The 23,424-nt window shown below is 45.2% G+C and overlaps 1 protein-coding gene across 1 annotated transcript in view; it reads left to right on the forward strand.

Moving 5' to 3' along the window:
* The first annotated feature begins 6,050 nt into the window (after positions 1 to 6,050).
* SCGN (secretagogin, EF-hand calcium binding protein) overlaps positions 6,051 to 23,424 on the forward strand; it is a 35,896-nt gene continuing 18,522 nt past the window's right edge. Inside the window, exons 1-6 of the mRNA XM_032861792.1 lie at positions 6,051 to 6,139; positions 7,007 to 7,077; positions 11,343 to 11,435; positions 14,683 to 14,772; positions 18,526 to 18,582; positions 19,012 to 19,089. Coding sequence (XP_032717683.1) covers positions 6,058 to 6,139; positions 7,007 to 7,077; positions 11,343 to 11,435; positions 14,683 to 14,772; positions 18,526 to 18,582; positions 19,012 to 19,089 — 471 coding nt within the window. The 5' untranslated portion in view covers positions 6,051 to 6,057. The remainder of the gene's footprint in view (positions 6,140 to 7,006; positions 7,078 to 11,342; positions 11,436 to 14,682; positions 14,773 to 18,525; positions 18,583 to 19,011; positions 19,090 to 23,424) is intronic.

Genomic DNA, 23,424 nt, shown 5'->3' on the forward strand with positions numbered 1-23,424 from the left:
ACCCCAGCTTTCTTTTGATGTCCATTAGCATGGTAAATTGTTTTCTACCCTCTCACTTTAAATCTGGAGGTGTCTTTGGGTCTAAAATGAGTTTCTTGCAGACAGCATATTGATGGATCTTGTTCTTTAATCCGTTCTGATATGTTGTGCCTTTTGATTGGGGCATTTAGTCCATTTACATTCAGGGTAACTACTGAAAGATGTGAATTTAGTGCCATCGTATTGCCTATAAGGTGACTGTTACTGTATATTGTCTCTGTTTTTTTCTGGTCTGTTACTTTTATGCTGTCTCTTTGTTTAGAGGACCCCTTCCAATATTTCCTGTAGGGCTGGTTTGGTGTTTGCAAATTTTTTTAGTTTTTGTTTGTCCTGGAAGATTTTTATCTCTCCTTCTACTTTCAATGACAGCTTAGCTGGATACAGTATTCTTGGCTGCGTATTTGTCTCGTTTAGTGCTCTGAATATATCACGCCAGTCCTTTCAGGCCTGCCAGGTCTCTATTCCAGCAGGATAGGTCTGCTGCCAATCTAATATTTCTCTGTTGTATGTCACAGACCTCTTGTCCTGAGCTGGTTTCAAGATTTCCTTTGTCTCTGAGACTTGTAAGTTTTACTGTTAGACAACAAGGTGTGGACCTATTTTTACTGATTTTGAGGGGGGTTCTCTGTCCCTCCTGGATTTTGATGCTTATTTCCTTTGCCAAAATTAGGGAAATTCTCTGCTATAATTTTCTCCAATATACCTTCTGGCCCCCTATCTCTTTCTTCTTCTGGGATCCCAATTATTCTAATATTTTGTCTTATGATATCACTTATCTCTCGAATTCTCCCCTTGTGATCCAGTTGTTTATCTCTTTTTCTCAGCTTCTTTATTCTCCAACATTTGATCTTCTATATCCCTAATTCTCTCTCCTGCTTCATTTATCCTAGCAGTAAGAGCCTCCATTTTTTATTGCACCTCATTAATAGCTTTTTTGATTTCAAATTGTTTAGATTTTAGTTCTTTTATTTCTCCAGAAAGGGATTTTATTTCCCCAGAAAGGGATTCTCTAGTATCTTCCATCCTTTTTTTGAGACCAGCTAGCACCTTGATAATCATCATTCTGAACTCTAGTTCTAACATATTACTAATGTCTGTATTGATTAGGTCCCTAGCCATCAGTACTGCCTCTTGTTCTTTTTTTTTTTTGAGATGAGTTTTTCTGCCTTGTCATTTTATTCAGATAAGAACAGATGAATGGGAGAACAAAATACTAAAAGGGTAGCATTGACCCCAGAAAAATATATACTAACCAAATCAGAAGAGACTGAAACCAGGGGGAGAAGAAAAGAGGAAAAAAATATATAAATATAAATGTATATTTATATTTTTTTCCTCTTTTCTTCTAAAATATATATATTTATATATATATATAAATATATATATAATTATCTTCTTCTTAAATATAAATGAATATTTATATTTATATTCATGCTTATATTAGACTGGTGAATAGAACAGAGCCATACAGTTGATTTTGGGTGTATTCTGGTCTCTTAGAAAGAAACTGCCTCCCAAAATTTCAAAGAATGAAAAAGTTATATATATATAAAAATAAGGGTAAGCATGATGAGGGGATAGAATATGACTGTAAAGCTGAAAATTACGAAATATTCTAAAAAAGGAATTGATACGGTAAGAAGTTGGTTGATAAAAGAAAGAATAAAAGAGGAAAGAATGTGCTCAGGCATTTATTGAACTTCTGTGTTTGTAAAGCTATGCCAGCTTTTTAACATTTGTATCCTGCAAAATGGTCCTCATGGCTATTTATTTCCTTTGTCCTTTGGAGCTGGTGCACCATTAAGCCAAAACAATCTCTTTAAATTCTCAGGTCTACTATATAGTCTATGAGGGGTCCACCACATTTGCATGTTCAATAAATATGGGGAGACAATGCCAATGATAGCATTGTTTATATTTCCAGTTAGAAATTTCATCTGAGTTTGTGTAAAGATGCAGATATTCTAACTTAAGAGTTGAATGCGTACATTGTGGTAATTAGCAATGCTTCAAATTATAGACCACTGATGTTTCTTGTACAACTAACCATCAATTTGCTATGCTAATGAGAAAAGCAGGAAATGACTGCAAGAAACAATGAAATCATCAGGGATGAAAAAGAAAAACAACGCATTGCAGATCCAGTCTCAGCCACCAGTCAAAACTTACCAGAGTGATTTAGAAATATAAATTCCAAGAAGTTTTTTCCTTTTCTGTAGTGTCCTTTAGGGAAGCTATGTCCAAATGAGCAGCTTTGGTCCAAAATGACCAAAATATACAATAGACAAAGGGCTAGTCAGTGGTTCTAATATAATTCCTAGGGAGATTTAAAAATATATCAGTGTAGAGTCCTCATTCCAGACAATTTAAATTCAAATCTCTATGGAAGGGGCTGCATTAATCCATCAGTTGCATAATTTATTTCAGGTTGATTCTAGCTACTTTGTACTTGCTTTCCTCCGAGTTTTCTCGTTGGACAATGAGGGTCTCGGGTAAATCACTTCTGGTTCTACCACCACCAACACCCCTCACTCCACTTTCAGGTAGGAGAACCTAGACAGTGAGACAGTCTTCTAGGTGATTCCCACGATCCAGTATTTTAAAATACTTTCTCAATTGGTATTTTCTTTGTTAAGGATTAGGATAGTTTTCTCCCAAGGAAATCTCTATTTGAGAGAATGTGAGGTGCCTGAACATTATCTACCTAGTATCACGATAGAAGAAAATGGGAAGTTATCACCTAGAAATTACAATTCCCCACTGAGCTCCACATGCCAGACTCCTGGAAACTGTTTCCAGTGAATTCCATGTGTTCCCCAGTTCCAAGAAGAACAGCAGTCTTTGGGCTGTGCTTCTTTCCTCCTTCCCTTAGATTTTAAAAAAGTCTTTAAAGATTTAAAAAAAAAATCCTAAAGAAGTTCTAAGGGCCTCTTTAGCCAGAGCGATTCCATCTTGGATTAAGCAGTCATTTTGTTGTTTATGCAGTAAAACTTAAACTGTCCCTGCCCCCCTTCCCCCCCAGGGTACTTACTTAAAAACAAGTCCCAGGTAACAAAGCCCAAATACAAGGGTGGGTCAGGCCAGGTGGGGACATCCAATGGGGGGGGGCTCATACTGTCTCCCTGGCTACCAAGGAGTATGGGCCCCGCCTTTTGGGCACCAATTCTGACCAAGGTGATAGGCTAGTTCAAATGTTTACTATAGGGTAAATTGTAATTCAATTGGTCACTTATGTGTGACCTAGCAGGACTGTGCAGCTTTCTCTGTGTGTTACAATTTCATTGGCCACCTGTGTGTGGCCAGGCCCAACCGCATGGCCTTTGCCCTTAAAAGCTAGTCTGTGAAGCAGAGAGAGGTCGCCCTCTTTGTAAGAGGTGCGACCCCAAACGTTCAGTTTGATTCTTGATGCTTGGCGCGAAATAAAGCTTTGCTTGACCTTCACTTTGTATCAGTCTTGCTCCTTTAATCACGGACCCATTACTGGGGGACCTAACAGTTTTAATAGTTTGCATTATATGCTTACTGTAGACAGTTCTAAAGCAGAATTAGAAATAGCAAAATTAAAACCACCCATGAGTCTCCCTTTTCCCCATTCTAGAGATAAACATCATTTATATCATTAGTGTATATCCTTCCGTTTTTTTCTAAGTATAGAAACATGTGTTTTATTTTACAGAATTGGGTGATACTATATGCACACTTTTGTAAGTTGCCTTTTTTGCAGCCTGCTCTTATAGTCCAAGCAGTGTGTGTGTGTGCACACACGTGTGAGATCAGTCTTCAAAATCAAGATTTCTGTGTATGCAACGAAGCCCATCATAGAGACTTACCCTCAATTATTTAACCACCCCCTACATTAAACCCTGATTATTACTTCTGACATTGGCCTTCCTTTTCCTTTTTCCATTATATCAGAAAACAAGATCAGTCACCATCTTGGTGAGTTTGTGCATATTCCTCTTCCTGACCGATGCCATATAACTGTGGACACTGAGCCCCTCACCCCCTCATTCTGCTATGTTCCTCAGTATTTGTACACAACACCTTCCCCAGAAGTGATGATTACTCAAAAATCAAAATTGATGATTACTCAAAAATCCTGAAGCTTATTTCACCATTGTCTAAATGTCTATGTACGGAGATTTATCATTTTAGCAGCTAACCTACATTCAGTGTTTACTACGTAGCTAAGTTTCTACGTATTTTTTCATTTTATCTTTATGACAACAATGTAGGAGCAAATGCTCACAACTGTCCCCATTTTTACGGTGAAGAAAATGAGGTTCCCTCCAACTTGCCCAATATCACAGCTAGTAAGAGGCAAAGCTGGACCCAAAATCCAGAGCTATTTGCTTCTAAACCATTTTTTTCTTTATTATAAACTGAAGTCTTATTTTTTCATATTTTCTTAGCTTTTGCCTAATGTTCCAGGATCCTAACCAAGGTACTATATTGCATCAATTATGATGTCTTCTCAGATTCCTCTTAGCTGTGACAGTTTCTCACTTTCCTTTTTTCTCCACATTATTTAAAAAACTCATACAGTCAACTCTCGTCCTCTGTAAGACCACAGCAGTTATAGTATTCTGTGCACTCCTATGATGGACTCGGGTCCTTACAGTAACCCTCCAGAGCAGATATTATAATCCTCATTTTCTAGATGAGAAAGCACTCTCAGATGAAAACTAAAGGCCCAGGTCACAAAGTTAGCAAGTGGTAGAGCTGGGATCCTAACTCAGGACTGTCTGGCCGGCAGTGTCATGTTCTTTTCACTACTGTAGTTTAGTATATGTGTGGGAGGCAGTGGGGGGCAGGAATCTCAAGCAGCCTCCACCCAGCATGGTGCCAGAGGTCGGGCTTGATCTCAGGACCCTGAGATGATGACCTGAGCCAAAATCAAAAGTCAGACCCTTAACTGACTGAACCACCCAGGCACCCCTATATGTGCTTTTTAAAAATAAATTTGAATGCTAATTTCAGAGTCACTGTCATAAAGAAAATCTTTATCTTGTTAAATTCTTTTAATACCCAAGCTCCTTCTATGGATTCCTCAGCAGAAGGTTCTAAGCCCTCGGTCAGAAGCCATCCGTGCTCGTCATTACCTATTTCACAAAGCAACCAGTCAAGTTTTGGACAGTTAAGATCATTAGAATTCTTTGTTCCTCAGAATGATTTTTGTCCTTTGGGCTTGGTGAGGCTCTTATAAGCCAAACACAATCATCTAAGTCTTCTAAGGACTCTGCATTTGGCCACTGTGTCTCCCCCAGACCCTCTTCTCCTGGCAGAGCATGGCGTGGTTTAGACTCCTGCGTTAAACCATAGTTCCTTGCAAAATGCCCATTTAGTTACAAGTCCTTACGGTGCATTATAGTTTAACAATAAGCATGCCCTACTACTCAGGAATAGATAATTGCTGTTGACCGTCTCCTTGCTTACTGGTAATCTCCTACCACTACCAGTATCACCCCTCTCCATCCCACCCCCACCCACCCCACCCACTATTTCTAAGTCATCAGGTCCAAAGGGTCCTAACACGGAGTCCTCTCCCAACATTTTCATTGCGGGAGCTCTCTCAAGAGGGGCGGAAGTTGGGGTGTTCAGTCAAAGGTAAGGGAGGTCATTTTCTCTGAGTTTGGCAAACAAGTTAAAGGGCAAATGCAGTTAGCCATAGAGGCCCCAGGACCGCGCCTTTGTTCCCACTCCCCGACAGCGCAGAGGCAGAGGACCACTCCCGACCCCGCCCGGCCTGCGGGGTTGGGGGTGGTGCGCGGAGGCGGGGCGGAGCGGGACCCGCGAGTCTGCAGGAGGGCGGGCTCCGCGGTGTCGGCTTAGGGACTGTAGCGACGCCAGGGCTCTGCCACCCGCCGCCTCGCCAGCCGCCCTCACCCCGGTCCCCGCAAAAAGGTGCTCAGAGCAAACCAGAGAGCAAAGAAGCAGGCAAAGGAGCCAGGCAGAAGCCTCTACCAAAGTTCCCAGGTGTTCCTTCCCGGCAGGTGCCTAAGCTCCGCGCTCAACACCATGGACAGCGCCCGCGAAGCGACTCAGGGGCACTTGGACGCCGCTGGCTTCTGGCAGGTCTGGCAGCGCTTTGACGCGGACGGTAAGTGCAACCTGCACATTCAGGTGTATACGTGGCCCCAGCCCGGACCCTCCAAAAGGACCTAGAGTTTCCCCTTCCCGTCTTTCCTCGCAGGGAACGTTGTCTTCCAGCGTTGTTAATGCTTTTATCAAACCAAACAGATGTTAGGTGTCCTGGAGCTACAGATCTATAGTTTGGTATTTAAGTTCAGGGTCGAGGGAAGGACTTGGTCCTCCTCCCAATCTGTGTGTGTGTGTGTGTGTGTGTGTGTGTCTAAGATGATATGTCATATATGACGCAGATCCCTACCTATATTCGAGGCTTGTGGCTGGCAGGCAGCTGTCTGAAGTAAGCCCTCCCTAAAGGTGCTTTTCAAAGGAAGGGAGGACGAATTTTGCCAACTTTCAAAAAGATGCTATCCTCCCCCAAAAACACTTGAAAAGAAAATGGAACCACTTAAAATGTGCTGTATCTTTAGTAATAATTCAACAACCATAAAGAAAATAGCTAAACTGTGTTTTGACTTTGAAAAGTAAGATTTAAGAATTATACCTGTTAAGTCTTTCGAAGCTTCCAAATCCTGGGCTTGGATTTTCTTCTAAAACTCGTGTTTGTCTGTGGATTCAAATGTATGTATTTAGTCGCTTTCCTTTTCTGAATATTCATTTAAACCCAGCACAGAGCATTTACTCTTGAACGTGTGTTTACGATTCATGTCTCTGAGAGGTTAGACCCTAGCACGTGAGCACTGAGTTATCGGAAGAGTAAGGAACAGTATCCATGGGGATTTTACAGACGGTGAGATCCAAAACAATTTAGATAAATAGTAAATGTCACATGTCATTTTATGTAAGTGACGATCACTTATGCATCTCTTGTTGCATTTAGAAAAAGGTTACATAGACGATGAGGAACTCGATGCTTTCTTTCATCATGTGTTGACGACGCTGTGTACTGAGGTAAGTACTTGTGCCACAAAGCATTAATTTATGTGCCTTTAGCAAAACAGAAGAAGCATCCAAGTCTCATGTTGATCTGCACCTATTAATCCCATCTGACCTCTTTTCTTCCTTGCTTGCGTTAATTTTTCTCCATCTCTTAGCAACATGGAGGGACCGAGGCAGGTTTCATAAAAGGGACGAATGTAGCGTTAGACGTGCTGGCCATTGACTTTCAGTGTAACATCTGTCACCCCCTTAACTATAGATTCAAACAACTCTGTTTTGAACGTCTCCTTGGTTATGTTTCTGCTAATGGGTTTCGACATGGAGATAAAGCAGCTCACTTTGTTCAAAAAGGTGGAAGAGATGTTAAGAGCTCCGAGGTTCTGAGTGTTTAGTGCATTTGATACTCCTTTCATAGCAGCTTACAAACAAACAGAACATTTAAAATCATTTTCTATTATTCATTTCATTAGAAGAGGTTATAGATTTCTTTGGGAATAACAAACCAGAAAATAAGCAATATACCCAGTGCCCAGGTATATAAATGGAAACCTATTCTATCGTGTCCATGTCTTTCCCTGTTGGTAAATCCGGCCTCCAGAGATGGAGATTAACTTTTGAGGATCCCCGTAGCAAAGCAAAGACTCCTACAAAGACACCCCAGCTTGGAGATGGGAGAGCCTAGTCAAGACTCCACCTGAGGATGCCTGGTAAGAGGAGTAGCTCTGGAAGAGAGTAGCATTTAAAGTGAATTGTGGAAATCACTTATCCTCAGCCAGAGAACTGTTTACACAAAAGAATGAAGTGCCTTGTACTGTCCTGTAGGAGCCCAATGAAGGGAACGAGGCTCTCCGTGCCACCAAGGAGCGCTTCGAGAGGGTGTTTCCGGGTGTGGGTGGGCAGCCAGCTGAGAACAGAAGAGGCTGCCATCTGCCTCCAGCAGCCACGCAGACCTTTTCTCTTCCTGTCTCTGTCTCTATGTACACAGATCTCTCTCTCTCTCTCTCTGCCTCGACTATTCATTTAATGTCTGCGTGTCTCATTTTTCTGCCCATTTCTGTTTCTTATTTTGATTCCTGGCCCCTATCTTCCATCATCTCTTGACTTTCTCTCTGACCTTTCTGTCTCTCATCTGTCTGTTTTATAGGTCTCTCCAAGTTTCCTTGTTTCTCCTTCTATCTGCAGTCTGTCTCTCAAAGCTCTCTTGTCCCTCTTTTCCCTGTCTTTTCTTTTCCTCTTTCTTACCTATCTCATCTCTTTTTTGCCCCTCATTTCTTGTCTTTTATCAGTTTCTTTTCTTTTCTCCTTCTTTCCCTTAACACTCTCTGTCTCTGTCTTCTGGTCTCTCTGTCTCTGCCTTGCCCTTCCTTATTGCTATAAATGCTAGGGCTCATGGTACTCCAGAACCCATGAGTCAGATGCCCTTTAGTCAAGCATGACAGGTGTATTTAAGGAAAACAAATAGATGAAGGCAGAACCATTTGAAGTCTTGGGATAAACTGGATGGTCCAAAACCCCAAACTCCCAGAGACTTAGAACTTCACATCTTTCCAGAAGTTCTTTGTCTTAGTGATTTATAGGAAAGAGGGAGAAAAGCTGTTGTCAGTGTGGAAGCTGGGAGTGTCTTATTTTCAGTCGTAATTGGGGGTGGGGCTGGTAAGATACAAGGGTCTGCTCTGAGCCAAGGTCATCTTCTTCTGGGGCTTTGGCTAACATTAGCGGCATTGTTGCCATTAGTGATGGAGCAGAGAGGTGCCTCGCTTGCTGCTGGGCAGTCCATCTCTCCCCTCCCTCAGAGCCAGCCTGGGGACTTGCCCTTTCACACAGGGGCGGGCATGGTCCTTGTGGGAGAGGAGACAACAAATGACTCACCAGTGTCCTGCGCCCTTGTGTGTCCCATCCCCAAGGAATTTCAGTACCTTTGGGGTTTGCCTAGGATCTTGCATTTTTAAATTGCTGTATGTCAGTTGGTATCTCTCTCACCTTCTGTCCATCCAGGAACAGTGACTGCCCATCATGGGGGATGGTGGGAGGGTTCTAAAAGAATCAGGCCAGTCTCACTGGGCTTGGACAGCAGACCCAACCACCCCTTCTCGGCACATGGCTGGGGAGAGAGCTTTCAGAGCCAGATCATTTGTATAAGCCATTGTCCAAAAATGTCATCACCTGCCATTATTCTGTTTCAAAATGTTGATACCTGGCCCTGGGGGAGTGGGGTTCTAGGAGCCTGTGCTGGGCCCTCCATTCTCCCAGAACAACCACAATTAAGAAAACTATTCCTGATTCCTGATTCTGGGTTTCCTCCCTGCAGAGAAAGGAGTAGGCTCTAAGCATGTCCTTAATCAGAGAGCAGGACTTCCAAGTGGACATCCATCAAGCTGAGTGACAGTCCCCATCCCTGCTTCTAACCAGGGATGCCCCGGGAGTAGAGAAGCCACCGCAGGGAGGCCTCCAGGATTGGGCCTGGGGTTTAGGAGGAGCGAGCAGTTCTTCAGAGGCCGGAAGAGCTCTCATTTCCTCCCTGATTAGCAGGTCACAGAGGCCTCGTAGGAAGGAATTTCAGGGTTGCCAACAGCGACCTGCTGGTCAACCTTGGAGAGCAACCAACCTGTGTGTGATTCCCTGCTTCTCGGGGCCTCTGTGGGGACAGACTTCATGGAACCATGAGCCATTCATGCTGCGGCTCCCCTTCCTCACCCCTCCCTTAGCTCCTACCTTTTCTTTTCAAATGCTCAGAACTGGCCTCTGAACTACGTCTGGAGAGAGCAAGTACAGAGCAGAGCCTCACTTCCTGGGGCTGTGTCCATATCTTTCCTGTCAGAGTCTAGCACAGCCCGGGCCTCCTTCCATGCTTCAGAGACGACGGGGTCTAGAGTCTTACAGAAGGGGGGGCAGGGTGGTGCAGATGGGAAACACAACAGAGGCAGCCCCTCGGCTTTGTTGCTTTAGGTCCAAGGGATGGCCATGGGCTTTGGGGTTACGGGATGAAAGTCAAGGTTCTGTGGCTTCAAGCTAAAGTAGCACTAGACTCTGGCCTCAACTTCTTTGGCTTAACATTTATTAATTGTGAAACTTAATTTTCCACCCCCATGGCTTATGTCCACTAAGGTCCTTTGGGAAGGCCCAGCCCACCATAAAGAACCACGTATTCATTCCATTGTATCTCAGAGACACAGAAGTGACGGCTGTCCTGCAGATATCCTAATCTAGAAAGCCAACCTGAAATCAAAGTGAAGACCCACCTTGTGGAGGGATCTCTGTCACGTTTTCTTTCTCTATGGTGCACATACACAACCCACACACCCACACCCACACACAGGATCCAAGGAGCCAAGACCAGAAACGCCAATCTCTCCATATGTAGTGCAGTGTCTCAGGAGGAAGCCTGGCTGGCAGGGGTCGTGGGGGATCGGATTAGGGACAGTATCAGGGAGGCTGAATTTAGCGCCGCTGCAGTCTGGAGTCCTGGGATCTGGCACTGGGGGGGATGTTTTACCTCTCAGTTCCTTCATCAGAATTCATTCTCCATTCTCTCCATTCCTTGGTAATTCAATAACTACTTTCTTACTTTTTTCTCCTTCTAATTATTTTTTCCTCGGCGGGCTCAAGGAGAAGATGAAGGGAGGAGTGACAGTAAACTTGCGATCTAAAAGAGCTGGGCTTTTCCCTTAGAAACAGAACAAAATCTCTGATCTCTTGGAGGGAGAACTTGGGAGTCCTGCGAATGAACTTAATGGAGGTGTTGTCTGTAGACAAGCTGATGGGATCAGGCTATGTCAGTCCGAAGCCCCTTAAGACCTAGTCTCTTGGCTTCTCTTCCTTCATTCATGTTTCAGGAGCTCACTAGCCTGTAGGTCTCACCTGCTTGGGATTCTGATCAGCGGTGCTTTGCTCAATAACTCTCCACCACTGTTCTCCCTTGTTCTACAGGGTAGGCTCATTTTAAATGGCTAAGTAACCTGCTTTCCAGGTTAGACTAATGTAATGATCAGGCTCTATGCTCTGAATATTTGATATCCTGACTACATTTTTGGAATCTCCATGGTTTTTTTTTTTTTTTTAAGATTTTACTTATTTATTTGACAGACAGAGACCACAAGTAGGCAGAGAGGCAGAGAGAGAGGGGGAAGCAGGCTCCCTGCTAAGCAGAGAGCCCGATGCGGGGCTCGATCCCAGGACCCTGAGATCATGACCTGAGCCGAAGGCAGAGGCTTAACCCACTGAGCCACCCAGGCGCCCCTCCCCATGGGTTTAATGTGGCTCTGTCTGGCCTATTGTAGGAGGTGGGCATGGAAGAAAATGTGCAGAGAATGAAGCAACAGTTCATGGGTCTGCAGGGTGTCTCCAGAGATGGGCGCGTGCTGATGAAAGAGGTACCTTTCCCAACTGTCCTTTTCTCCACTGAGCCTTTTTGGGCTATCATTTTCCTCCCAAAGATAATACAAATCTTACATCTGAATGGGAAGCTAGAACTGTCTGCCAGGCTGCTGGCCTACCCAGCATTTTGAAGTAATCTCCTCTCCTTTTCCATTTTCTTAGCAACCCGTATCATTTTCTTTAGGTCAAGCAATATCGGTAGTTATTGTAACTGGGGAGTTCATATGCTGGAGGTCTTGCAGTTACTCGATCCAATGGGTCCCTTTGCTGTGTGCTGTTCAGATCCAGCCCGGGCATAAGGAAAAACTGACTAACAAGAAATGAGTTGTAACTCCTGCATCAGCTCCCAGCGGAGGTTGGGGAGTTCTAACCCTGGAGATCATTCGAAACAAAACAGACAGCAGCGGTCTCTCTTCAGCCCAGCCTTATACATAGTAACTTTCTTTTCAGAAAATTATGATACTAGGGCAAGATAATTGTATCCTTATGAAAAGTAGACATGTTTGCCCGGAAGGAAGCAGCCTTCTCAGAACCCTAGCATTTCCAAAATTTTCACTCCAAGGCAAAAATTTTTCATGTCACCAGCGATGGTAGATGATTGATGCAAGTAAACGCAAGCCTCAAGCTAGAAATAGCGAAGGACTCATGACCGCATGTTCCCTGCTGCGTTCTCCAGCCCCCAGAGCACAGCGGAACATTAGCGGTGCCCAGTATATGTGTGTGGGCTTAAGGGAGAAAAAACGAAACACGGGAAATGGCTGAAAACGACGGTGTTATCTCACTAACAACAGGCAGAGCTTCACGAAGCACTTGGAAACCCGGCAACAACTTGGACTCCTGTGCCAACCATCCTGTCATGGAGACCCACAGATGCACAGCGGAGGTGTTGTCTGTAGACAAGCTGATGGGATCTGGTGACACCCGTCTCAGGCCCCTTAAAACCTCTGGAGTCTGTGAGCTTAAGGAGTAGCAAGTCTCCCCCACCTCCTCCTGCTGTACCATGGCCTATCTCACTCTAGTCACAGGTCGCTGAGACCTGAAAATCAGCCCACCCGGACACATATTAGATATTCTAGCACAACTAAGGTGGGGCAGACTTTGCCACGGACAGCCCAAGCCAGGCTGGGGGATTATCTGTGCATCTGATTTGCCCCAGGCTCCTCTGTGCCCCTCCAATCAAAGCTGAAGACAGACTGTGTTTTAAAGGCTGGGGACCTGTGAATCACGTTTTCATTTGGTTTCTTGGCTTGTCCTACCCCGTGGGAAAAAGCACATAGTTCTGAAGAGGATGCTGATTCCAGTGGACCTTGGAGCCCAGACAGGTGTGGCGGGGGGAGGCAGGATGTGGGGGATGGGGCTGGGGCAGTGCCAAGTCCATGCAGTGAATGTGAGACCTTGGCCAAGTTAATTCTCCCCGAGCCTCTGGTTCATGGTCTTCATCAACACAGCATTAGCATTTATTGAAGGAATTTTGCCTATAAGTAGTGCCTCATTTTACTTTTAGCCTTCACATAAGCATCAGGATATAAATATTATTATCCCCATTTTACAAGTGAGGAAATCGAGGCACAGAGGGATCAATTAACTTGTGCCAGACCAAATAAAAGGTGAACAATGGAGAAGGAATTAGGATCCACTCTAAAGCCTGTCACGGACACACACTGTGCTGTCCTGCTCCCATAAGTAAAAGGGGGTATCATACCAGTAGGACTGGTATGAGACTTTAATGGAGCATAAATGAAAAGTATGTCACCAGTGCCTGCTACGTCATAGCTACTCGATACATGATATTAAAATATGATTGCTGTCGTTCACACGGTAGGTCCTTGAGCAGACCCACATCCAGCTAGAGGAGTGAACAGGCGTGCGGGCTCAACACACCTCCCCACCCCCAACAGCCTCTGTGTGGACTCACTGTGGCCTTGAGCATGGAGATAGAAGAAGTGGCTACTGTTTCTGGGGGACAACGCAAGCCAGGAACACGGCAGTACCGTAGGATGGGATGAGCCCAGCCAAACACAGCCATGTGCTGAAGTAAGAATTATAGTCATGCATCATGGGAAGAAAATGTCACCGTTACTCATGAGAGAAGTGACCTAAATCAGTAGAACTAGTGCTCAGATAGGAGGAGGGACGACGTAATGGATCATACCCAGACCACCTCTGGGAACATCATAGAGACACTGATAATGTAGAAGAAGTAAAACAGCCAACACTCAGGACACCGACGGCAGTCACTCCTGTTTGTGCCCATGGTGTGAAGAGACCGCGTGTACGCCATCTCCCCAGCACGGCATGAAGCTGGAAATGAAGGCCCTAGTCCGGGTGCCATCACTTGCCACATAACCAACGCGAGTTCCAGTTTCCTTTTTTTTTTTTTTTTAAAGATTTTATTAATTTATTTGACAGGAAGAGAGATCACAAGTAGGCAGAGAGGCAGGCAGAGAAAGAGAGGAAAGCAGGCTCCCCGCCAAGCAGAAAGCTCAATGCGGGGCTCGATCCCAGGACACTGAGATCACACACGACCTGAGCCAAAGGCAGAAACTCAATCCACTGAACCACCCAGGCGCCCAAGTTCCAGTTTCATTGACGACAAAATGAGAATGGGAGTGTGTTGCGTACTTTCTGGGTTGGGGCTAGGATGGAGTGAGTAAGCATATGTAAGAATTTAGAACAGATCGTGGCACATATAGGAATTATTTGCTCTTTTAATTTCCCATTATATAATAGAGTTAAATTATTTTAATATGGGAGAGTCTTAAAATAGTGTCTGGAGCATATTAAGCATTGACAAATTTATTATTAATATTAGGATTATGGGGCACCTGGCTGGCTCAGTTTGTACAGCATCTGCCTTCGGCTCAGGTCATGACACAAGGTCCCTAGGGTGGAGTCCTGCATCGGGCTCCCTGCTCAGTGGGGAGCCTGCTTCTCCTTCTCACTCTCCTTCTGTGCTATCTCACATAAATAAAACTCTTTAAAAAATAAAATAAAATTAGGATTATTATTTTGGATCATAAGCTCGTGGGAGGCAGACACCTGCCATGTTTCCTACCTAGTAACAGAGCAATGTTTGAAAGCATCAGGGAATCCAAAACTGCAGTCAGGGGCCCAGAACTGTAATCGGAGCTCTCGGTCCTGGGAAATCCAAGCCCTCTTCCCCTTGTAGTATGTCCCACTGTGTCTTTTACCCAGGAAGCACTGGTTGGTGTGGCTGATTGCTGTTTCTCTCTGCTTCTTCAGCTTGCCAACATGTTCTTGTCTGAAGATGAAAACTTCCTGCTGCTCTTTCGTCAGGAAAACCCCTTGGACAGCAGTGTGGAGTTTATGCAGGTAAGTGTTTGGCTGTGTCTCTACAGAGGATGAGGACTGAGAAAAGCCCAGGATCCCAGCCACCCACGAGGGAGGCCAGCAATCCTGTCCAGTCCCCAAACCCTCAGAGGATAAGACCAAGCAAAGAAGCCCTTGGTGATGACCCAGAACTTGGGTCCCAAACCCCCGTGCACTCTGGGCGCTGCCTTAGGCTGCTCCCAAGCCAACAGAGTCCTTCAGCCTGAGCTGGAGGAGGCCCAGACAACAGGCAGGCAGGCCGACATGGAGGAATATGACAGGGGTTGGCTGGGAACTCCGGAGCCCGGAGAGCAGGTGTCCCATTCAAAGCAGAGAACCCCGGGGAGCTCCAGAGGATTGCTGGCTTCTAAGCATGCTGTCTGGACATCTAGCCTACTTGTTTTTATATGTTGGCCACTAATTCTAGTTTCAAAGGTATAATACCATGAAAATGTAACTCCCTAGAGTGCCCATCCAGCCAGCAGACTTTCTGTTTGCAGTAGCTGTGCTGGAGAGAACGCTGAAGGCCGTCAGTGCCTCCTCTTAGCTCCTCTTTCAGCCTCCGGATGTTACTGTCCTTTGGACAAAGACCAGGAAATTCAGAGCAGGCTCAAGACAGCTACTGCATCCCAGGCGGTTCCTGAAACAGTTACCAAGACCCCATTTAGGAGATAATAGCTTAGCACCCTTTTACACGACTGTAGTTACTTCTGGCCAAGTGGAAGTTATAAAATTGAGCAAGCACGTGCATAGACTATTCACGGGAGAGATCTGAATGGGCAATAAAGGTGGGCTGGTAGACAAGAAGTGCCAATTTATAACAACTGATTTTTGCCAATCCAAGTGGTAAAGATTTTAAGAGGATCAACAAAATACATGGTGCCAGCCAGGAAGCCCTGAGATTGACGCTCATGATCTGTTGGTAGGCATGCACACTGCAACAATTTTATGGAGACTGATTTCGCAAAAAATATAATCAGGATCCTTTAAAATGTCATTATTCAAAGTTAAAAATATCTTTACCCTTGGACTTAATAAGTCTACTGCTCCAGGCATCTATCTTAAGTTATAATCAGAAATGTTTGTAATTGGAGGAAATGTGTTATATTGTTAAGAAGCAAAACTGTGCATACATTATGATCTTAACATTATTTAAAAAATGGTTCACCCTAACACCTACGTAAATTAAACTGTAGGTAGATAAACATAAGATAAACGCTAATTGCTTTTAAGTGGTAAGATTTCAGATGGTTTTCATATTCTTTGTACTTTTATATTTTCCAACTGTTCACAGATCATAATTATTTACAAATCACTTTAAGTGACATTTTCACAATGATTTTAATGGTGCTCAAAAATGCTCTCAAAAGTTTTAAATGAAAATAATAAACAGATTGCCCAAGCGTATAGACAATATGACCTCCAAGTTAGTCTTGTTGTGTGTGTAATAGAAATACGAGGAAAGGAAACACAAAGATATACCTGCAGAGTATAGTTTTCTCCTTTTCGTGGCTCATTAATTTTGTACAGTGAATATGATTTACTCTTATAATCAGAAACACAGTATTAAAATGTTAGGCCTTGTATAATACTGAATAACTCTGAGGAATGGGAAAAAGCAAAGAGCACTACGGAGCTTTCCTATCTTTTTGCTTTTTTTTTTTTTAACTTATTCCATTTACCCCCTCCCTTTAAGTTGGTCAGTGGCTTCCATAACAGAGAGCCTTCCCTTTCTCTACCCAATTAAAAAAATATACATATCTCTTCAGATTCCTGATTTCTTTTCTTTAAGTTATATTTGTTATAACCTATTATTATCCTATATATTTTTAAAAATTCTAAGTTAATGCCTTTACGTTCCCCCTAGGCCACTGGACCTTAAAACACTTTAATCCTAATATGGGGTGCCCAGCTCATGTGCGGTGACTGCCCAGGATATGAGTTCTGTCTTGTTTTCTTTAACCCTACAAATTTAATGCAGTCAAGATTTGTTACCCATCATCTTTGTGAACCATTGCTTTTTGTGACTAAGAGTCTCTTTATTTTCCTCCTTCCTAGAGTTTATCCTTTATTAAATTCTATTGGTAAAACTTTATTAGCCTGGAAATCTCTTATTTTGCTTTCATTCTTTAAAAATAGGCAAGGGGGACCCGGGTGGCTCAGTCATTAAGCATCAGCTTTCAGCTCAGGTCATGATCCCAGGGTCCTGGGTTCAAGCCCTGCTTCGGGCTCCCTGCTCAGCAGGAAGCCTGCTTCTCCCTCTTCCACTCTCCCTGCTTGAGTGCCCTCTCTCTCTTGTGTCTCTCTCTAATAGATAAAATCTTTAAAAAAAATAATAAAAAACAAACAAACAAACAAATAAATAATTAAAAAAGATAGATAGATAGGTGAGCACATTATTCACATAGAAATCTTTGGGTCTCCAATGGCTGGCTCAGTTGTAGTAAAATTATAAGATAATGTAGACAGAAAATTTTTGGAGAATAGCATGAAAAAAGAAAAGCATGGAAAATGGTTTGATTTATTATTTAAAATTCTCATTCTTAGCTTTGGTATATTCATACCATAAAAGTTTGAATGTAATTTATATTTCATTTGTTGACTTTGTAAGTCTGGCTGAGTTCTGGGGCCATAGGGCATGTAGTTTCTCAGTCTTCTCATGGCCCATCAGTACCCCCATTAGCCCTGCAGGGTGCTCAGGCTAACTGGGGTCTAGAATTAAGGTCCCTGCAGTGAGTGAGTCAGCTAACCCATTCTATACCTACAGATGATCTGTCAGTTAAAAAAAGAAAAGAACTTAGGGGCGCTTAGGGGGCTCAGTCAGTTAAGCATCTGCCTTTGGCTCAGGTCATGATCTCGGGGTCCTGGGATTGAACCCTACATCGGGCTCCCTGCTCAGTGTGGAACCTGCTTCTCCCTCTCCCTCTGCTGCTACCCCTGCTTGTGCTCTCTCTCTCTCTCTCTTTTTCTCTGGGTCTTGCTCTCTGTCAAATAAAAAGTTAATTAATTAAAAACAAAACCAAAAAACAATGTTACTTCTTCTGTTCCTTTCCTTTTCTTCTTTTTCATGTAGGCTCTATACCCAGCCTGGAACCCCAAGCAGGGCTTGAGCTCATAACCCTGAGATCAAGACCTGAGCTGAGACCAAAAGTCAGGTGCTTACCCGGCTGAGCCACCCAGACACCCCTACTTTCTGATTCTGTACAAGAGTTCGAGAAATAGCCAACCTGTAAGGCTTAAGCATGGGATAATCCGAGGTGATCCAAATCACACCGCTTATGAGAGAAAGCAGTTCAGTGTGTCTACAGAAGTGTTCAGTTGTCCAGTTTTGTGAGCTTAACTTCAGCCAGATGAAGGCTGCCCTTATACCCTAAAGCCAAGGAGAGGCTTGTCTCATCACTGGGAACTACCTGAGATGTTTTCTTCCCTTTTTCCAGAGCCAAGGCCACACAGGGAGGACCCCTGAGGGCCTGCGGGCAGCACAGTCTATTTTTAAGGGGTTCACCCTTTCACTAAGGGTTATAGTTTGATGCAGGTGCCTCCATTTGACGCCCCCCAACTTTGCATGGGCCCCGGGCTTTGCCTCCTGCTGGCTTTGTGTGCAATTTCCTGATAAAGCTGCAGGCTACGTTCTCTGCGTCAGCACACGGACCTGGGACAAATGTGGGCATCAGTCCTCCGTGACCTCTCTGGCTGTGTGCTTGTTTACATGGCCGCTGGGTTCATAAACAGATACCTGGCTTTTGTGTATTTCAGATTTGGCGCAAATATGACGCTGACAGCAGTGGGTTTATATCAGCGGCTGAGCTGCGTGTAAGTGTCACGGGGCGGGTCTCTCACTGGGGGGCGGGGTGCCGGTTTGCTACTGGGAATTGGATGCACGTGGATCATGAATTTCATTTCTGTGAGCCCAAGCAACTTGGATTTGAATGTGTGACTTTAAAAAACAGTATTTGTGTTTAAAAGCTTTAGAAAGTACAAGTGTTACCGGTTTCTCTAGGAAAGATGCATCATTGAGGAGTTTTGACACTTTTTCCATGCCTGGAGCTATTCTCTGGGTTCTCTGAACATCCTTTAAACAGGGACATCCCTCCCCATTCTTGGATTTATTGCTTGCTAAAAACATTTTATTTTCTCCATTAAAAAAAAAAATGAACCACAATCCTTGATGTAAGTCCTCCCGAGATCTTGGCGGTTTATCTGCTCTCCGTTTAAGATGTGGCTCTTCTCTTGATGTCACAGAACTTCCTCCGAGACCTCTTCCTCCACCACAAAAAGGCCATTTCTGAGGCTAAGCTGGAAGAATATACTGGCATCATGGTAAGTAACTGAGCAATGGGATCTCCACAAGGGGGTTAACCACCCCTCTGCCGCCTGCTTCCCCAGGGCTCAGAAACAGAGGCGCAGAGTAAGTGTCCCAGTGAGCATGTGTGGACCAAGTGAATGCAAGAGGAAATGTCAACTCTCCAAAATGGGCTAACATTGAGCCTCGTTAGCCCCTCTCTGAGGTTGGGGCTGCATGTAGTGGAGATGGAAAGCCGTTCACCTGTCCTTGGGGAGACCAGGGAAGTACAGTCAACATCGGGTTACTAGGCACCGGGCCAATGAGCTCAATCCTACCGGAAATCACATGGAAACGGGTAAACATGGACAATCAGAAACCTAGACAACTAGGACCAAACACATGGAAGCCACTTAGAGAGCTGAGAGTCAGCTGGGCGGGAAAGGTGTGTCCCTGTTCTGCCACGTCTTAGCTATGACCTTGGGAGATTGTCAAGCCTCTCCTTTTACTTACTTCATCCATAAAATGGGGGGTTAATAGGACTGAATTACTGTGAGGGCAATGGAAGTACTGGGCAGGTGTCTGGGTCATGAGACGTGTTAACTCTCATTTTCGGGCTTACTATGGTCCTTGTTGTCATTACTTTACTTGTCCCTTGTGGCATTCACGTGCTGAATGGCCAAGATTATTTCGGTGTCAAAACTCCCTGGGAAATGGTGGTTTGGGAGCAGCTGCTTCTGGCAGCCCCCTCCTCACCTTCCATTCCCGCTCATTCCCCACGTATCCCCCCACCATGCATCAGCAGCCTGGCTCCCCTGACTTCCATCTCCTCTGAGCCCCCTCCCGGCCCCAGACGCGTGCTTCTTTCCAATCGAACTCCGTAGGTGGTTTCTCAGTCAATAAGAAGGAGATGGCTGGTGAAGTCTTGACTGCTTGTAGGATTGTTACATCTATCACATGAGGCGTTCTTGACCAGATTGATGTTACTCAAATTCCTGGAGCACAGTCGGGAACATGCACCACCGGGAAGAGGTCGTGAATTCCCATAAAATGGGTGCCACTTAAGTGATTTTTCCAAATAGGGTGTTATTTCTGTGACTTCTCGGCAGGGTTGGCATTGTTCATGCTATATCTCTTATCCTGAAGCCTTAGAAAGGGTAAGTGACAGTCACCACCTTGTTGAATTCTTTTTTTTTTTTTTTAAAGATTTTATTTATTTACTTGAGAGACAGAGAGAGAAAACAAGTCGGGGAGAGGGACAGAGGCAGGAGAGGGAGAAGCAGACTTCCTGCCGAGCAGGGAGCCCAACCTGGGGGCTTGATCTCAGGTCTCTGGGATCATGACCTTAACCAAAGGCAGACGTGCTAACCGACCGAGCCACCCTGGTGCCCCACCATGTCGAATTCTCAAATGCACTTCCCAGATCAGGTAACTGGGAGAAGTTTAAGTTACTGGACCAGAGACCCCAGTTAAACTGGAAGCCAAGCCCCCTTGGTTTTCAGCCCGGCCCCTCCTGGCACTCACTCTGCACTCTAAGTCCCCAAATGTTGCCCCAGTCACAGGTGCCTTCCCTGGGTGGGAGGAAGGTGCTCTTAACCATGAAGACTTGTAAATGGCCCAGAAAGAAGCTAAGCCCATTCCAAGGACAGAATCCAACCCCAGGCCAGGATCACAATGAAGGAAATAATCTGGTGTCTTGCTCTGTTGATCTGTTTTGAGAACAGGCAGCGGGGTGCTTGAGATCCCAAGTAAATATATAATCAGTACTGCAGGGTGACATGGGAAGTCCCCTCGAAGCAGGAAGCAGTTTCCCAGTACAGGGAGATCTCTGGGTATCTTCCCACCCAATTTCCAGTGAAACCCGCCAGCAGAATAAGGACTATGAAATGAACGATGTCACTGTAACTGCCGGGGACAGAGAAAGACAAGCAGATCCCGTTTCCAGCTGAGCACTTTTCCAGGCTTAGGTTCACACTGCGTCAGCACTGACTGTTGTTACCTCGATTTGATTCACTTACAAAGCATGCGCCGCACAATGCAATACTCTCACTCAGGATCTCCAGCACGTCTAGTATATGTTTGGTTACCTTTGATTCTGAGGGCCTTCCCTCAGGCTCCAAGTGTAATGCTAAACCGCCTCTTTTTCTTTTTTTTAAAGATGTATATATTTATTTGTTTGACAGGGGGAGAGAGAGAGAGAGAGCACAAGCAGGGGGAGGGGGAGAGGGAAAGAGAAGCTGACTTCTTGCTGAGCAAGGAGCCCCATGCGGGACTTGATCCCAAGACCCTGGGATCATGACCGAGCTGAAGGCAGATGCTTAACCGACTGAGCCATCCATGTGCCCCTTTTTCTCACTTCTTAACTGGCTCAACTATTTTTTCCCTCTCTTTCTTCTCCTGGTTCTTGCCTGTCCTTCAAGATTTGGTTAGACATCACCTTGCCTTAGAAAACCTTCCAGAACCTTCTTCTGTAGTCGACAAAGTGCCTCTCTTCTGTGCACCCAGACTTCCTTGTACCTATCACTGAGTTCCCCTCACAGTCATCTGTTCGACCCATCCCACAACTACCCACTATCTGCAATGCTCCAGGCATCCCTTTGGTGGCCGGGGACCCAGCAGTGAGCAAAACAAAGGGGAGACTGACAATAACCAGAAACATAATAAATAATAAATTAGATTGCATGACAGAGGGTAACAAGTATTACGGAAAAATGAAAACGTAGAGCAGAGCGAAGGCTAGCCACGCTGGCAAAGCAGCGAGGACAAGGGCCTGGGGAGGAGAGGAGGCTGCGGAAGGACCGCCGAGTGCAGCAGGCACGGAGTCCCTGGGACAGCAGTGCGCCTGGGATCTTCAAGGACTGGAAGACTGCAGCGGGGCTGGGGCGGAGTGAGCGTGGGTGAGAAAACAGAGGCCAGACCCTATAGGGCTTCTTAGGATTCAGCAGGATTCCTGACGAGTCAGCTGGGGTCAAGGACAACGCTGACACATTACTTGTTTACGGATCTTGTTCTTTACCAGCCGGCGACTCTTCCCGCGCAAGGATAGCATCGCATCTCCTCGCGTCTCTGCGTTCCCTGCCCTCCCTCGGGGCCAGGCACACATAGGCTACTTAAGGCCAACTGTCAGAACTGAATCTGTATGCTAACTAATAGCCAGCTAAGATAAGAAGCCGTGATGACAAAAGCAAAGGTCCCTTGGGACCTCCCACTTCCCTGGCCTGTGTTCCTTGAGCCCTTCCACCCCCATGACGGCTCCCGCTCCCCCTTGGGGTGCCTCATAGGTCATGGATTGCGCAGGTCCAAGCTCCCTCAAGCTGTGCTTGGTGCTCTGAAATTCTTTTTTTCCCTTTTTAAACCAAACCCTCCAGGCAGAGCCAGAAGGAGTGCTTGGAAGTGCCGAGCTTGATCCTTTATGGCTCCCACTGGGGTCCTTCACCCCGTGTAGACAGTCATCCGGACTGGGTCCCCACCAGGCAGGGTCTGAGCGGTGCTGAGCCCAGGGGCAAACCCAGACAGGGTGGCTGGAGCCCCATGCTGATGACCAGAGGGACGAGGGGCGGGAAGCCAGATACCAGGAGTGGGGACGAGAGCCAGAGGATGTGGAAGAGGCAGAACAGAGCAATGAAGAGACAATCCCAGCAGGACAGGCCTGTGACATGTCCCTGTGGATTCAGAACCCATATCACTATGTTCCTGAAATTGAGTCAGACGTGCTTTAGTAGGCTAAGGAGTAGGTTCTCAAAGTGAGCCAGCATATCTTCCCGCACCAAAACCCTCACTCCCTTCATGCTTTTTTCTTCCAGGTCCGACTACGATCTAGTAAACTAGTTCAAGGATGTAAGTTCATTCATTCAACAAATATTTAGGGAGAACTCACCAAGGCAGACATGGTCCCTGACCGTATGGAGTCTTACAATCAGGGACAATTTAGTAAAGGAGGGAAAAAGCAAAAATTCACTCTGGTCGCTCCTGTTCATCCCCACTGTGCCGGTCATTGTCATAGACCATCCACTGACAAGTTGAGTTCAGTTTTGCCTTCGGTCCCTAAATACAGCGATCTCATCTTGAGATCCAGTTTGCCTGGCTTTTCAAGAATCAGGCAGATCACAAGGAAGCCACAATTCTAGAGCTTCTGCAAAGGCAGGATGAGGGAAGGTAGGTAGATGGACAGAGTCCAAGTTGCGTTGTTTCAAGATGCCTTCTCCCCTGAGGACACGTGATGTTTTCACGGCAACACAACTAGCCTTTCTTCCAGTCCTGAGTACTTGACTCGTAATCATTGTGCAAAGCACTTTTCAAACATTGCATTTGATTCTCTCAACAACCTCATAAAAATAAGGGGTTTTTTAGCCCTCATTCTATAAATGAAAGAA

Source organism: Lontra canadensis, unplaced genomic scaffold, assembly GCF_010015895.1.
Source record: "Lontra canadensis isolate GAN:19392208 unplaced genomic scaffold, GSC_riverotter_1.0 scaffold21, whole genome shotgun sequence".
In the NCBI taxonomy this organism is placed as follows: domain Eukaryota; kingdom Metazoa; phylum Chordata; class Mammalia; order Carnivora; family Mustelidae; genus Lontra; species Lontra canadensis.